This window comes from Lytechinus pictus, chromosome 16 (assembly GCF_037042905.1).
Source record: "Lytechinus pictus isolate F3 Inbred chromosome 16, Lp3.0, whole genome shotgun sequence".
Classification (NCBI taxonomy): Eukaryota; Metazoa; Echinodermata; class Echinoidea; order Temnopleuroida; family Toxopneustidae; genus Lytechinus; species Lytechinus pictus.
The window spans coordinates 5,066,256-5,083,509 of NC_087260.1; the positions used below are offsets into that span (position 1 = coordinate 5,066,256).

General features: G+C 35.4%; 1 protein-coding gene across 1 annotated transcript; it reads left to right on the forward strand.

Moving 5' to 3' along the window:
• Positions 1–235: 235 nt before the first annotated feature.
• On the forward strand, positions 236–10,801 carry LOC129279360 (arginine and glutamate-rich protein 1-like). The gene is made up of 4 exons (XM_054915455.2): positions 236–801; positions 2,263–2,488; positions 2,870–2,953; positions 6,781–10,801. Exons 1-4 carry the CDS (start codon positions 386–388, stop codon positions 6,952–6,954), a joined length of 900 nt encoding a protein of 299 aa, XP_054771430.1. The 5' UTR covers positions 236–385; the 3' UTR covers positions 6,955–10,801.
• The last annotated feature ends 6,453 nt before the right edge of the window (positions 10,802–17,254 follow it).

A 17,254-nucleotide genomic window follows, 5' to 3' on the forward strand; every position in this document is an offset into this window, starting at 1 on the left:
TAACTCACAAACATTGCTTGTTGTTTCGGTATAATACAGAAATCGCATTCTAAAATGCTCTAAATAATTTAAAATTTCAATGACATTTCGATCGGTGTTATACTTGATATTTGTATATAACCCCTTTTTTTAGTTCCTTGATTTTTTTTTCATTTGAAGAGTAGAATTCATTTTGATTAAATGGCAGTTTTAAGAGAGCGAAAATTGATTGCGAGTTTCGTGGCGCGAAATGCGTGAGCGGAAAAACTTGCGGATTTGCAATTGCGTACGTTTGATATTAACCAGCTTCAAAAATGGCCAAAAGGTGACCCATGTTCTTGCAATTTAAAGAACTTTGACGTTAAAGTATCGTTTATAAACTGTAAATTCGGAATCAGAAGATATCATGCCTCGTTCAAGAAGCAGGAGCTCATCAACAGAGCGAAAATCTAGCAAGAAAAAACGATCTCACACTCGTTCAAGATCCAGATCAAGATCGCGGTCAAAATCGAAGGCGCGGGAGATCAAAAAAGACAAACATGACAAACATGACAAACATGACAGACATGAAAGAAAGGACTCAGACAGGTCGACAAAGGACAGAGAGCGGTCGGAGAGACACAAAAGTAGCAAATCATCTCGTCGTTCAAGATCAAGATCTCGAGAAAGAAGGAGACGGGAAAGATCAAAATCAAAACGGAAAACGCCAAGTCCTGAAATTGATATTTTCGGCAGGGATTTGAGCAAGCGAAATGCTCATGAAGAAGTGCAGAGGAGACAAGAAGAAGAAAGGAGGGTGGAACTGGAAAGACAGAGAAGAATGTGAGAATAAGTTGGGGTTTGTTTTTTGGCGCTAATGCAGTTTCGCACCGGCTGAATACCAGCATACCTCATCACCAATACTAGTAATAGTTAATCCCAAAATAATGTCATATGGCAAGTCTCTCAGTCACATTTCGAGGTCAATATACCCACCTCTTTTCCAAATATCGAGAACGGCTGTATTTCACTTTCAGCTTTGATCTCGATGTCGCGTTGTTCGAATCCTCAGACATCACTTCGCAGATCGCTTGGATTCGCCGTGCGCCGTAATGTTGATATGGAGTGAAGATATGCGACCAAAAGAGTCGCCTGCAGCATGCTGGCAGTTTGTTCGCCACATGTTCGCATGATTTGGTTGGTAACTTCAGTCCATATCAACATTACGGCGCACGGCGAATCCAAGCGATCCGTGAAGTGATGTCTGACTCTGAGGATTCGAACAACGACATCGAGATCAAAGCTAAAATACAGCCGTTCCCGATCGCGATATTTGACCTCGAAATGTGACTGAGAGACTTGTCATGACATTTGGGAACAAGTATTGGTGATGAGGTATGCTGGTAATTGGCCGGTGCGAAACTGCATTAGCGCCTGTTTTTTTTACTTGTCATGAAGTTCACAATTTTTCGTCGCAAAGACAGTTTGCAATTAGGGTCCTAGCCTCTAGGCCTAACTTTAGTTTGTTAGACCTTGGCTCAAGACGTAATTCGTAAACTTGAAATCTTGGGCTTCGGCTAACCGTCGGCGCAAAGATTAGACTTAGACTTAGTTTCAAATTTCATGTTTTTTGGGGGGCGAAAAAATTGTGAACTTTTTGACTGAAATTGCAAAGTCTGCAACAAAAATCACAAACTTCAAGATTGAGGTAGTGACCGTAGTGTGCAATCAAACTTCAAAGCAATTGACGCTGGAGGAAATGTTGCATCACCAAAAAAGAAAGAAGAAGATATTTGTGGCTGTGTAGGGAAAACAAGTCAAAGTGACTTAAGAGTCTGGGAAAAGACGAAATAGTTGTCCAGTTTGACTGTATATTCAAGCTGATAAGTGATATTGAGACGTGTTTGTGATTGAAATTTGGGGAAAGGTTGTTGAAATATATCTGGTAAAATTGTCAGATGAAAAAAAAAAAAAACAATTAAGGCAGAGTAAGATGTAGGTAAGCCTATAAACCCCCCTTATCTGTACACTTAAATACTGTAACATGGATTTTTAAAATGAATTATTCTTTGTGAATTGTGTAGAACATCGGAATGATGACTACAGTACGATGTAAGTCCAAGTGCTTTGACAGATGCATGTATTATCATCCCTGCGATCGGTTCAAGACTTTCCTGCATGAATGTAATGCATGTTCTCCACTCCCTGGAGAGTATTCCAAGTTCTGAGGCAAGTATTCAGGCAGATGGTGATGAGTGATCTTTATTGTTCATATCCTTTTTTTTGTGTTTTTGTTTTTACCAGACGACAGCAGGAAATGGAAGCCAAGCTGATAGAGGAAGAGGTGACTCGGAGAGTGGAGGAGATGGTGGCCCAGAGGGTGGAGGAGGAATTGGAGAAGAGGAAAGATGACATAGAAGAGGAAGTGAGAAGGAGGGTGGAGGAAGCTAAGAAGATCATGGAGAAGGAGATGATGGAGGAGATGGAGAAACAGAGGGAAGCTGAATTGGCAGCACAGAAAGCTAAAGAGGTCAGTTGAAAATCTTTAATATAAGGCAATACAACCAGAACCACATTGATAATATCTTGTGCCCTGACCTTCACAAACAGTTCCTGGTTCCTTACGCACAGATGCAGTACTTCACTTTCGATATTAACTCTTGATGATGATGAACAATTCTTTTATAGGGCATATATCACAAAGAAATCATTTTACATTACACTTGCTGTAATAAAATCCTACTTATGTTCACGAAATACAGGTAATATAATGAAATGAAAGAAAATGTTTATTTGAATTGAATTGAATCTATCACTGCTTATTCATTACATCTACAATATGAAGCCAGTTTAGGTGAATATTACACTGTACTGTATGTGTACTTCTTTCTCCTTGTTGAACCTGGTGTAGGAGGAAGAACTAGAGAAACGAGAGGCCCTTGAAAAGATCATGCATGAAAATCAGCGCAAGATTGAGGAAGCTCAAAGAAAATTGGTGAGTTGTCGATGTCTAGTCGCTGTGGGAGGTTGAGAAAAAGACCCAAAACACAGCAAAGAACTTCAAACAAAAAAAATATCTTGATAAACTGGAAAAAAAAGACGGGAAAGAGAAATTAGTTTTTAATGCAAACAGAAAGAGGAAGAAATTGAGGGGAGGGGAGCAAATTATGAAGAAAGGACTTGATTTTATTTTCTCCTGACGACCCAGACCTTCTCATCCTCCCCACAAGTTAACATGTTTGATTTTCCCTCCGCAGGTTTTTCTCTCTATTTTTTTTTTGTGCATCTACACAATTTCTTTACATTGCATCATGTAATTTAATTTTGTTGCTTGTTTTTCCCCTATGTAGGATAACAAACAACCTCATGCATCTATATCTGTATGATATTATTTTTCCTGCTTTTCTTTGATAAATCATTTAAATCCATCCTATTATCCAATATATTTTTATGTATGTCATGAAAGGGTCCAGTAAACCACATATCCAGTATATTGTCTTTGGCACTGTACTCTGATTTACTATGAGTTTTAAAAAGAGAAATCTGGTTACATTGATGTACTGTACATATAGATTACAGAAAATTAGGATGATGATTATTGATTAATCCTTGTTTTATTACTTGCACTCATTTAGATTTCACTGTTGCACTCAACTGGAATACAATATACATGTACCACCGGCCATATTGCAGTGATCCTAATTTCCTAAAGTGACTTTGATCAAATCACCAAACAACAAAATCTTTCAAGTTATTTTTTTCATCAACCAATTTATGGTTATCATTCTTGAGGGTTAAACAGGACCCATTACCTGACAATTCCATACATTCTTGTCAAATAAAAGGCCAGTCAAACCAAAATATTGCATTTTCAGATGCCAGTTCTTGGTCTACAAGAAATTAGACACCCGTAAAATGTACAGATATACTAGTAATGGATATTGAAAATAACCAATGACATCAAACTGTGAATGAAGTTTACTGGGCCATATGTTTATGTATAGTATGTGTTGTGTGTCAAAAACCATGATATGTAGAGATACATGTAGGGTTTTAATAGGTATCAATTTCTATCAATATTCTGTTTCGGGGGGAATCTTGCATACATGTACGATATTTGAACTATTTGCTGAGAACTCGCTGGAAGATATACATGTAGGGAATAAGAGTAAAGACAAAATATATCTAGGTTGATTTGTGGTAGTGGATTTGCCCTTTTCCTTCTGTCTTTGAGAAGGAAATGTAAATAAACGTTTGGAGTTGAATAAACAATGAAAGGCTACGTGATAGTACGACAGTTTAATAGTTGAATGGGGGTATTGCATTTTTGTATTATGACACCAGTAATACATTGTACTGAGTTCTATTGGGTTTGATTGTTTTCAGCTATTTCACTTATATATGTTTGTGATTTGATTTCAAAGTTCTAACAGTCCATTTTTGCATGATACTAACATTTTAAGAAATTTTAAATATGCTGAGGCTATGATACATCTTCCTTTTCCTCCATTGTTAATGATATTGAGAAGAATTTTAATCCAAATGAGATAGAGGACTTCAGGATATTAAAAGGATAAAAAAACCTGAATGATTATAAAACGTTTTTGTCTTCTTAATAAGCTAGCATCATTGTGTTTCTTGTTGTGTGTTCATTATGTCGTTAGGGCCAAAATAAAATGCATTTATTTAATTTGATTACTGATGAGTGCAATGGATATGTACATTATTACCATTCCATACTGTAGTACTAAATAGAAAATGCCCTTTCTTTCATCTACTATGCTTTTTTTCAACATTCTCCTTGCCTTATTATTTATAAAAATTAAGAATGTGAACTGGGGAAATTTTCTTCCTGCATACACCTTAAATAAAAATATGGATTTCTTAAACATTAAATTTTGATAATATTGACTTTAAACTTGGTAAAGTTTTCCTTGCTCTTTTACTCTTACTTTCAGTAGACAGTAAACCTTCCCTGCCTCTATATATTTTCTAACTGAAAAAATAAATGTATGGGGAAAAATATGCCAAAATATTGTACATGGTCTGACAAATTTATTTCAATTTCCTTTGTTTTTTAATGTCTTTTTATCTTTCCTATGATTGAATTGGGCTTTGTAGATCTAGAGCTTGGATTCATAAATTGATACAGATATATATTATTCCCTTTTTATTTTTCTTTAATTAGTAATGTTAGTTCCTTATTTTCCTTCTACATAATCTGTACATATAGATTCACTGGTGAATGTAATGTATAATGTACAAATGTATGTCTTTACTGTTTCATATATTCATTTTGGTTGGTGATCTATTTAATGGAATTCTACCTCTATATAGTAGGCGATATTTGAATATAAGCTGACCATTCATTTTTCCTCCACAGCTAAACGCTTTAGTGCCAGGACTAGGCAGTCCATACAACTGCCTTGAAACCATGTACTCGCGTTCTAATGACATTTTCAGACACTCGTGAGCCTTGTTGTTTTTTACAATTGATGCTAAAAATAAACTGGAGGTACAGGAATTTTACAGTTTAGATTGCAGTGCTGTAAAGCCGGAATCCGCCAAGAAAAGGAGTTGGAAAGTACCCGCTGATTGATGGCTTGCTGGTTTAACTTGGTTTGTTTCCCCCCCAACACGGTTGCAACCGGTCCCAGAATACACCGTACAAATGCCCACGAACGTCTGGGACCCTTTTGCACAAATATTGTGTGCACCCAATCCTCTGAAGTTACTCTGAACTCCCTGAACATTCATGGAGTGCATTCATGGTCCAAAACTGAAGTAGCTGATTAGTTTCAATCTTTAAGCTCCAATCAATTAGCTTTTAAATCTCTGTTATGCCCCTTGGTCCCCTGAATGTTCTTATCATAAGCTTTAAAATAAATCACATAAAAATCCCTGAATGATCTGCACCCAAAATCAAAATACACCAAAAATTTTTTGATTAATATACAGCTTAAGTTACAATAATAGGGTAATACTTTGGGAGAATATAATACTGCTAATGCCTGACAGTATACTAGCCAGTGGTATACAAAATTGGCCAAAGTGTTATTTTTTCTATTTTTTTTTCAAAGACAATGTCTATAAAAATATTAGGAAGAAAATGGTTATTCTTGCCCCTGTCATGATGGTTTTCATCAAATCGTGAGTATTTACTGATTGTGCATTCATGCCATGAATTCTTTACATGTACGTAAGATGCTTTTGTACTAACATTGCAAACAATAGAACATGCTGCAAGCGGGGGAATTCCTGAAGATGTGACATGTAAACTATTAGTATTTTCAATATCAGTTTATCATTTTCAGTGCCATACAGTTTACTGTCATGATAATGATTTCATTAAACAAGAGTGCAGTATTTATTTAATGGGTATTTTCTTTCCCTTTTTTTTCTTCAGTTTCCCCCTTTTCTTTGTTTCTTTTTTCCTTTTCCTCCCCTTTACCTTGACTTTTGGATGAGGGGTTGGTTGGTAATTCCTTGCACTCTTTAATACAGAATTTCTTTCACCGATAGAGTAAATTGCTGAAAGAAAAATGAGATCATTATCATGAAGGGTATCTGTATTTCTTTGGTTACATATCTTATACTTGAAAGGAGAAAAAAAAGGGGTCTAAATTCAATCATGTACACTATGCTAAACTATACACGTAAGCCATTTTTGCAAATGAGGAAATTCAATTTTCGGTAAGTAATCAGATTTGTTATATAATGTAGATCAGGAACCGCTAAAAGGGATTTACCTCATTTTGCGAGAAAGAAATGTATATCTTTTGGACTTGTATTCACATACTTCCCTATCTATCTGGTTTCTAGGCCGAGGAACGCTTGGAAATGGTCGAGAGGCAACGCAAAATGGACGAGGAGCGCCAGGCGTTTGAGCGCGAGCAAAAGCGCCGTCACAAGGCCGAACAGGAGCTTATCCTGAACAAAAAGAGCAGTCGCCCGAAGCTGTCGTTTGGCTTCAAGAAGACAGACCCAACGACCTGAGAAGAGGGCGCCCTTCTGAAAGTCGATCCTTCGCTTTGAATTCCGAGCGGTGGATAATCGGGTGCAACGAGCGGGTGAACGGCTCTTGTGAGTAGTAACGAGTTGTGTAAACAAGCGATCCTATAGGTCGAAGTAACACATTAAGCAAGGGGGGGCAGGGGAACAAGTATAAAAACAGGGTTATGTTAGTAAGGATTTGAGTATTTGGGGATTGTTCAGTTATCCATCTTTACCAAAAATTGTAAGATTAACCAGAGTAATGTACATATTTTGCATGGAGAGGTCTTTATGTGAAGTGGGTAAATGGAGACAAGTGTTTGACTTACAATATGATAGCAGGCAATTATTTGCTTACCAAGTTTGATTAGCATTTTTGGTCTTGAGAAAAAAGCTCTTTAATAAAGTTCTGTGCAGTCCTATGTAAAAATCTGCTACACGAAAGATGTTGTGTTATACTACATAATCTACATTACAGTCCGAATTTCCCCTATGGCGGCCGTACGGCGAGTAAAAAACAGCCGTTTTATTAATTTTCATTCAAACCACCTATATGTAGCTGGTACAAAAAAATGTTAAAACGGCTGTTTTCGACTTGCCGTACGGCCGCCTTAGAGCAAATGGGACTGAGGTATTTACCAGTATCAAAAATGTAGTGCACATTGTGATGCGATATGAGGAAAGTTATTATCTGTGATTGGCAATTATTTTTCTTTTATCTTTGTTTATTTGCTATTGACATGTAGTTTGGATTGAATTCAGAGATTTTATTTAAACCATTATTTTTTCTTCAGTTTTCATAATTTATTTAATACTCATAAGCTGTAGTTAGGCTGGTTTCATACTTATACATGTATGGAATACTACAGTATCTCTGTACAATGGACTGTATGCTCTGATTGCTTGCTGACAAATATGATTCGTTGACATCCAATGGAATGTCTGAAATTCAGGCAGTTATAAAAAAATGAACATATTTTCTAGAGATCTGTAGATAAGGCTGAAATTTAGATCAGTGAGCAAGTTTAATTTCATGGTTAATCATGCATGTAGTTTCGGTGAAAGTTGATGAGATTCTGTCGTACATGTGTGTATAGACTATAAAATGCAACCTAATGCTAGTGCTGTGATGCTGTAATTTTGAATAACATTGGAACGCTATACGTGTACTTATTTGTACGTGTCGGTCAAAGATACTGTAGCATACAGTATTGAAAGTACATGTAGGTGTCTAATCGAGAGCAAGAATACCACTCAAAAAAATTGTTCATCTATTTAAAAAAAAACATATGGGGAAGAATCGTGAGAAAATAAATGTTGATTTTAATATTTCGCCACTGCTATTTCTCAAGGCAGATTAAAACAGCATACATGTACATGTATTTAAATGAGACTGTTCATGTCTGAGATCACGTCATACAGTATGTACATGTACATGTAGATTGACTTCTTTAATACTTTTGACCTCTGGAGACATTTATTTGTACATGTATGTTGAATTCTGAATATGGTGGCTTAATATATGTCACTGTAAAGTGCACGTTGCTATTGCTGTGCAGTGCAAAATCACACAAACTAAACTGGAAATAAAATCAGTTTATTAGGAATTATAAATTGACACCAGTAGGGTGAGTTTATCTCTTTTTCTTAATCTTTGCAAATTTCAAACCTTGCCCACTAAAAATTTCAGATTGATATTTATTACAAATTATACTTTGTTTGGTATGCTACAATAAAGTGCATGTTGTTTTCGTCTGTTTTATTTCCAATGATGTAAGAAATTAAATGAATCCTTATTGTTGGAACTTTATTGCTGGATGATGCTTCAGCTCCAAGAAAAAAGAAGATCATTAATCCATCATATTTTGCATTCCTTAATATGTTACAAAAGGAAATCTGAATCTGAAAATATACTGTAAAATGATGCATCTTCTGTTTCATTCTGACTATTTCTTGATAAGATGAAATTGCAGTGGAATATCCTTTATACACAGTTACATAATTGATTTTCCTGATAGCTGTATTGATGCCAGATCCTTCACACAAATGTAATTTTTTCAGTTGTATACATGAAATTAGGCTGTTGTACATGTGAACTAACTGATATAATATAATTTTGTCAATTTTTCTATTTGATCTGCTGCACAAATTTTGTTTCTTGGTTGAAACCAATTAAAAAGTTGAAGTTGAATTGGAAACTAAAACTATTTCAAAGTTAAGGATGTTGGACCGGGGGGGGGGGGGGGGGGGGGGGGTCATTTTGCAAGTTGATTCTCATCAGCATGAATGTTGCCAGTTTAGGAGAAAAATTATTGTTTCTGAAATTAACCAACTATAGATAATCTCTGAAGTTAATCTTGTACTGTATGTAGTGTAGGATTACACATTGAAAATTGAGTATTAAAACCAACAATAGTGTGTCTCATATTATTCATATCAAGACAGGTATAATCCAGTATACAAAATTCAAATGCTGCTCCTGTGTCGTATTTTGTATTTCGATTCTAATCTGTACAAAGCCTATGAGTATTGTACTGCGGGGCTACCTGCAAGAATGGCTTAACTGCCATCAACAGAAAACACTGATAAGGGGGGATGTTATACATGTATTTATGTATGTAACGGTAGATTTAAAAAAAATCAATGAATTTTGCTGACTTATTTTACTCTAAACTTACCAGATACAGTGATGTTGGTGGTTATAACAATAGCCAGTGAAAATTAATGACTCTGTTTCATGAAATGCTCTGAGTCCCCAAGGCCCTGTCTTACCAAGAGATGTAATTGATCCAATCAACCATAACTATGGAAAGCCAGCAGGATCAACATCTAACACAGGTATATTTTCAAAATATTTTCTAGATATGATGTATCATGTTCATGAATATATGTTTTCTTGAAAATTTAGTGTGCCTTTGTTTTAATACAAAGGACCTTGTGCAAATTTTCTGAAGAAAAAAATACGACATTCATGGATTTTCATACATTTGAGGTTGATTGGATCGATCGTAACTCTGTAAGATGGGGCGCTGGTGTTGTTTTAAAGCCTTCTTGCTGGAAAACAAGTACAAAATTTTATCCTGCTTTGTACTTTATGGAATGAGAATATACTATAGTTGCCTCTGATGATACTAGTATTATGCAATGCGCTCTGTATGCATCCACTACTTTGGCTATACATTTAGATCATAAGGTATTCTTGCTTTAATAGATTAAATCACTGGTAAAATAAGGAATTGCGTACATGTAGTTTGTTTCCTGTTATACACATGTACGTGTAAATCCAATACATGGACTGTACATAGTGATGTAGAAATTGTACATATATATATATTCCCAAACTCAATTGTCCCTAGTCCTGATTTTTATGTTTCCCTTGTGTTGTATTTTTTTTATTTTTGGCTAGATGTACATGTATTGTGGAAGCAAATCGCTCTTAACAGTTGTTCACTAGACCTACATGTAAAGGTACACGCACATCTGTTTCTCTCTCTCTTCCATCTTTTTACTTTTTTCTCTCTCTCTCGCTCTCACTCTTTCTGTTTGTGTCAATCTCTCATTCTTTCATGTTTTTTTCCTCTCTCTTTCTCTCTTCCTCTTCTTCTGTGGTCATATCTTTTGTATTTGTACATGTATATTATGATCTTACTTTAACCATTGAATCTCCCTTGTCCTAACTGCATGCATCTAAGATTTTGGCTAATATGCCTGTCTGAAATTACTATTCTGAGATTGTTAATTTTGATTTGAGATGGTTCTTTTCAGGGACTACATTTGTACATGTAGTAGTTTTAAAAAGAGTGCATTGAAATGTTCCTTCCTGATAATAAATCAATGATTCCAACACGAATATATTCTCTTCCTCCTCTTCCTCTGTTCAGTAGAGAGTGATGATTGGTAGGGAAATTTTCAAAGAAAGGGTAAAAATGGTATAGTGGAATATCTGGGGCTGTGGGGCAAGGCGGTTGCTGAAATCAATCTCCTTTCTGTGTCTAGTCTGGAGGTGCATACTCTTGCCACACAGTTCCATGACATGTATGAAAATATGAAATGATTATGATATCAAATTATCATGTGATAACATATTAAAAGGAAAGTGGGGGAGTGACATCAGCCCACCTAATATTCATGATGATGTGCATTTAACTGTTTTCACAAAATATTGCCAAACTTTAATATCCGATAACTTTGTTGTCAGATTTCGATGAGACTTTCAGCCTCTTGCTCAGTGAATTTATTTATTTTCAGCCCAGAGTACCCTTTTTAAAGGGATGGTCCGGGTTATAAGTATTTATATCTAAATAAATAAGAGTAAAATTCACAGAGCAAAATGCTGAAAATTTGATCAAAATTGGATAACAAATAATGAAGCATCATGAATATTCATTAGGTGGGCTGATGATGTCACATCCCCACTTTCCCTTTTCTTATGTTATTACATGAAATCATACCGGTAATTGTTTCATTTTTTCATACATGTGTAAATGATGTGTCTCCATTATGATGAAATAAGTTGTGGCAATAATCAGTTGTCAATTCCATTGTTTTGGTTCTTGGTATAAAATTTTTGAAAAAACCTTATTTCATACAATAAAATACAAAAGCACAAGTGGGGATATGACATCATCAGCCCACCTAATGAATATTCATAAAGACATGCCTAAAACTGTTTCACCGGAATTCGTTTATGCAAATCTTTGAAATTCAATAACTTCGTTATTTGTTATCGGATCCAATTTTGATCATATTTTCAGCATTTTGCTTTGTGAATTTTACTCTCTTGATATAATGTAAATATCTTCAGCCTGGACCATCCCATTAATAACTGTACATACAGTTTGTCCCCATTGGTTGGTGTTTCATAAAACTGTTCATAAGTTATGGATGACCGAGACCGGTAATCCTTTGTGCTAAATGATATGTCCCTGTTTAACTGACCTAGCACCACAGAACATGTTCCTGTCAGGTGTAAAATCTTGCATAATGGTTCTAAGAAATGCCCACCGGTTACCTTCGGGTGTTTCATAGGTGACTCAACATCTGCTCCAGTGACAATTGCTCCAGGCTTGTATTTCTTCTAAGATATAGGGTTAGGGTTTCAATAGGGTTTTATGTAAGGTTTAGGGTTGGGTGTAGGGTAGGGCATAGTGTTAAATCCAGGGTTAAAGTTGGTCATTCCTTTTAGTGTATGGAATTAACAGCGGAGCAAGTGTCGGTGAAGCAAATGTCATGGAACCGTTTCATAAAGCTGTTAGAGAGTGTGTCTATGCATGACTGGTGACGTGTTCTTGTACCAAGCAAGATGCCCCAAATTTTCCCTTGAGTTGCAACGAAATTGGACTGAATCCGATGGTTCCATGACATTTGCTCTGGCGACAATTGCCCCACTGCAAATTTCACACATTAATGGAATGTTCACCTTTAACCCTGGATTTTACACTATACCCTATCCCAAACCTAATATAATAAAACCCTATTGCAACACTAACCATAGACGAAATAAAGTCTGGAGCAATCGTCGCTGGAGCAAATGTGTTCCCGAATCCTATGGAGTACCGATGTGATGACGTCACAAAAAACTTAGCATTTTAGCGTTTTTGATACCATATTTTGGTAGAGCATGATGTAAAACCGCCACTACCAAAATTTGGTAGGAATCGGTCCATTGGGGCCTGAGATATGACCTCATGAATACATAATTAGCCCCATTGAAGTCAGTGTATTATTGGCCTGGTTCTAAATGTTAGGAACCAGGCCAATAATACATTGAGTTTAAAAAAGTGAAAATTGATGACGTCACACTTCGGTACTCTATAACCCTCGTCGAATTTTTACTTTTGTTGAGCATAGATTCATTTACCTATACATTTAATCTACAAATTCAGATTTCATCTTAGCTGATGGAGATTAAAAATAATTGAGAATCTAACTTCGCACCCAAGAACATGCACATCTGTATGAAACACCCTTGGTAAAAAAAACAGAAATCTGGAAGCTGAGTGAGATACACACAGACACATACTGCAAAAATCTACATTCACAAGTACTCCCTTTTCTAAATCTTTCATCTTTCACACCCCAGCTTCTCTCTTCCTCTGTTTTCTCTCCTCCCGTCAGTGGACCAACCAAGAGTATGGGGGGGGGGCATGGTGAGCATCCCCCCTGAAATTTTCAAGATGAAAATATTTCTAGAATTGATTTCTATTTTCTTTAGCCCCCCCCACTTCGCCTTTACTGCTTCCTATACCTATATAAATTAACTTTTCATTTTCACTGAAAAAATAGTCTTCTGATCTAGATTAATTGCATGTTTCGATTTATTAATATCATATTCACATCTTTCACTTATTTCCAAAAATACCATGAGAAAGAAATATCATGATTACATTTGCAATTTAATATACATGTATGTGATAATCACATTATCATCAAATAGAGAGAAAGAGATTGTCATATATATAATATATATAAGTGTGAGAAATTATACGTGTACAACAGCTTAGACAACTCATTATTTAAGAGTAAAATGTTGAAATGTGAATTGTTAATCTCCATACTCCATTTCTTTCACATTATACAGGGTAGATTATGAAGAAACGTATTACAAGAAAATGACAGAGCGATTCAATGTAAGCTATCAACGAATTCATTGGCAAGAAAATCTAAGGTGTGCTATATTTTGTTAGCCTTATTCAAAGAAGATAAGGACTAATCAAATTCTTGAGTCACAACTTTGTAACAAACAAAGTTTTATCCCCTTGATCATGTTTTTATGCTGACCCGATCACCTTTCTTGGCATACTGTATGGTTGGAATATGTTCTCAGATAAAAACCCAAAAGTAGCCCCCTATTATGAATTCCATAATACCATTTTTTTGGTAAGGTCATTGCACCAAACACAAATTTTGTGAAGCTTTTCTATTAATTGGATATTCAAACAATAATGGTTTGGTGTTATTGATTATTATATCCTACATAGATTGAATCCTGTATAGTGATTGGTTCAAATAGCATCATGTGACCAAACATATTCTCACTATTTTGCGATGATGTCGAAAATGAAACGCCCACCGAAGAAAATGTGCTATTCCGTGACGTCAATGATGGAATAGTCGACTATTCCATCATTGACGTCACAGATCATGATGATGGCGCATGCAAGCACAAATACGCGTTCCGCGCACTGAGCGCGTAGCTAAGCGCTTCAGGAAAAGTAGGTCAGTCAGCACAGCTGGTTTGGTTCAGATAAAAAAAAAAAGAACTAGATTATCAAGGTCTATTGCTCTAACTTATTAAAGTAGGATATAAAACAAATATACCAGGCCTTTATTTCGAAAGTATAGAGGGAATTATTCATCCTCGGTTGTACTGGCATAATCACTATTTTTCCCTCGGGGCTTTGCCCCTCGGGGAAAAAATAGTAATGCCAGTGCAACTTCGGATGAATAATTCCCGCTATACTTACTCAAAGCCTGGTATATTTGTATACTATACTCTTATAACATACACCTCATTACATGTACACAGTACATAATATCATTGCAAATGGAAAATCAGAAATAAACACAATTATAAAATATAATTTAGTCATGTACACTGCATGTGATGATTATGTCAATCAAACTTTACACAAAGGTTTTTACTACATTGAACATGTGCGCATACAACCGTAATTCCGAAGCTTCGTTATTCCGACGGTTCGTATTTCCGAAGGTTCGTTATTCCGAAGGTTCGTTAGTCCAAAAACGAAATGAGGTTCGTAATTCCGAAGGTTCGTTAGTCCGAAAACGAAGTGAGGTTCGTAATTCCGAAGGTTCGTTAATCCGAAAAAGAAATGAGGTTCGTAATTCCGAAGGTTCGTTAGTCCGAAAACTCAATGATTAACTAACCTTATTTCATTTTCGGACTAACGAACCTTCGGAACAACGAACCTTATTTCGTTTTCGGATTAACGAACCTTCGGAACAACGAACCTTATTTCGTTTTCGGATTAACAAACCTTCGGAACATCGAACCTTATTTCGTTTTTGGATAATTGAACCTTCGGAATAACGCCACAAATGTTCGGATTATCGAACCCTTTAACGTTTTCGGATTAACGAACATCGAGGTATAGGCAATTTACGTGTTTTGGAATTACGAACCTTCGGAATTACGAAGTGTAACCGAACATGTGACAGTATTTCAAAGTGCAGTGACTGACATATATTTTATTTGACCAATGTTAGAAAAACCTACATAAACCACCTCCATTTGCCCTTTTACATCAATATAACTTGATTGTAAGAATTCGATAATATAGAAATCGATATTGTTGTTTCATACATGTGATCATGAAGTGTTTAATAGCTCCCTGATGTGATATAGTGTTTTGTAACATTACATACAGTACATGTAGAATACTTAATACAGTTGTTAATCGTTGGAAGTATTCCATATGCTCTATCAATATGATATATGAACGCATCAAAGATAGCCTAATCAAAAGAAACAAAAATCTTGAATGCTGCAGTCACATTTCACCGGTGATGCCCGTACATGCAGTTGGTACAATCATGTTAAAAAGGCTGTTTTTACTTGCATAGGGGAAATGTGACTGCGCCATAGGGACAAATTTCCAAGGAGCTATCTCAAATTTTGTTGATAATCAATATGCTCTATCAAAAATGTTTCTCCCTCCCTCTTTCTCTTGAATATTGTGTTAACATCTACAAAATATGTCTATATATTCACGTATTTTTTAGCCTTGAATAGTTTCTAATTAAGGTTTACATGCAACAGCAGTTACATGGTATCCATACTCAGACTTCAAATACATGTGAATGTCTATTGAATCTATCAGTGTATGAATTGCACAACTTTAATATATGAAAAATGGGTTATGAACTTACACATTACCTAAAATATGAAAGATACAGAAATACTAATAATACAAGTGTTATGACATTAAATAGAAAAGAAAATTATATCAAGCAGAGATTCATATACCCTGTGTATTTATGGCTATTATAACATCATTTATGTTAGAAATATAAACATTTGACTATTGAATGTGTCCATACTTTGAGCTAAGTTTAAGTATTAAAATATTATTTCTACAGGAAATTGTTGGAAGCAATCTTGAAGTGTTTTTAATACAATATGCCAGAATGCTAAATTTGAACAACAAAGTTCAATCAAAATAATTCAGGCTTGCTTGGAATTATATCCTTTTTTTTTTTTTTACTACCGTATGTTTTTGTTCTTGGTGTAGCTAACACAGGAAACAACATGTGGGACCACGCTATAATAAGACGGGCATTTCTTAAGTAATTTTTCTGATCTCCCTTTCTCATTTACCCTGTAATAATACATTTTCCTGAAATATCATTTGGCAGATATCTTTTACCTATTAAAGTATAAGCTTTGTTAGATTCTGTGAACATTTTAGTTTTGGTTGTACATTACAAGTAACGGGTTTATCTATAAATTATTTGAATATGGAGTATTAGATTCAAAATGGGCAGGCTTTGACCGGGGCATTGTCACTTGAACAGGGTCTATTATTATCAAGCATCCTTGGACTTTGAACGGCCAGCCTTGATAATGTCCCTGATTTGTCCTTGACACTAGTTACAATACTTTATAGCGCCATCTATAGTTCACTATGTCCAGACTTGCGGATGTCCAAGCCCATTGTGTGATGCACAGAAATTGATATTTCCTCCATTTATAGCCATACATAATGACATATGGCGCAATCGAATAGATAGCAGTGGATGCGGTATTATTAAACTCTCTGATCTGCATTCTGAAGTCCTGTTTAACTTAGACCATGCTCAAACTCTGCACTAAATTCATGGGCTGCCAATTTTTTTTCAATGAAAATTGTATGATTCTTATATTTATTGTTCTTTTTCGAAGCTTTAGTGTTGAAGAAAACTACTGGGTATTTTTAAATTCATCATTCTCAAACAGTTGTGAATGAAGTGAGCACCAAATGTGGCGTCAAATTGAATCTTTAATTACAGTTTGGACGCAATTGGCTACCTATAGTTACATTACAACTTTAAACCAGAATTGAAATTAAACCCGAGTTCAGAATACAGGACTGTGTATCTAAAAAGTGATCTTAATCAGAAATCATTCTGATACCGGTAATTTCAAACATGGGCAACAAAAATACATGTATAGGATATAATAATGGCTATTCTCAAATATCATATATATACAAACATGGGTCGAACAAGAGGTAACACAATAGTAGATACAAATAAATTATGAAAATTCAATATTTGTAATAATAATCCATTATTTTTTTAA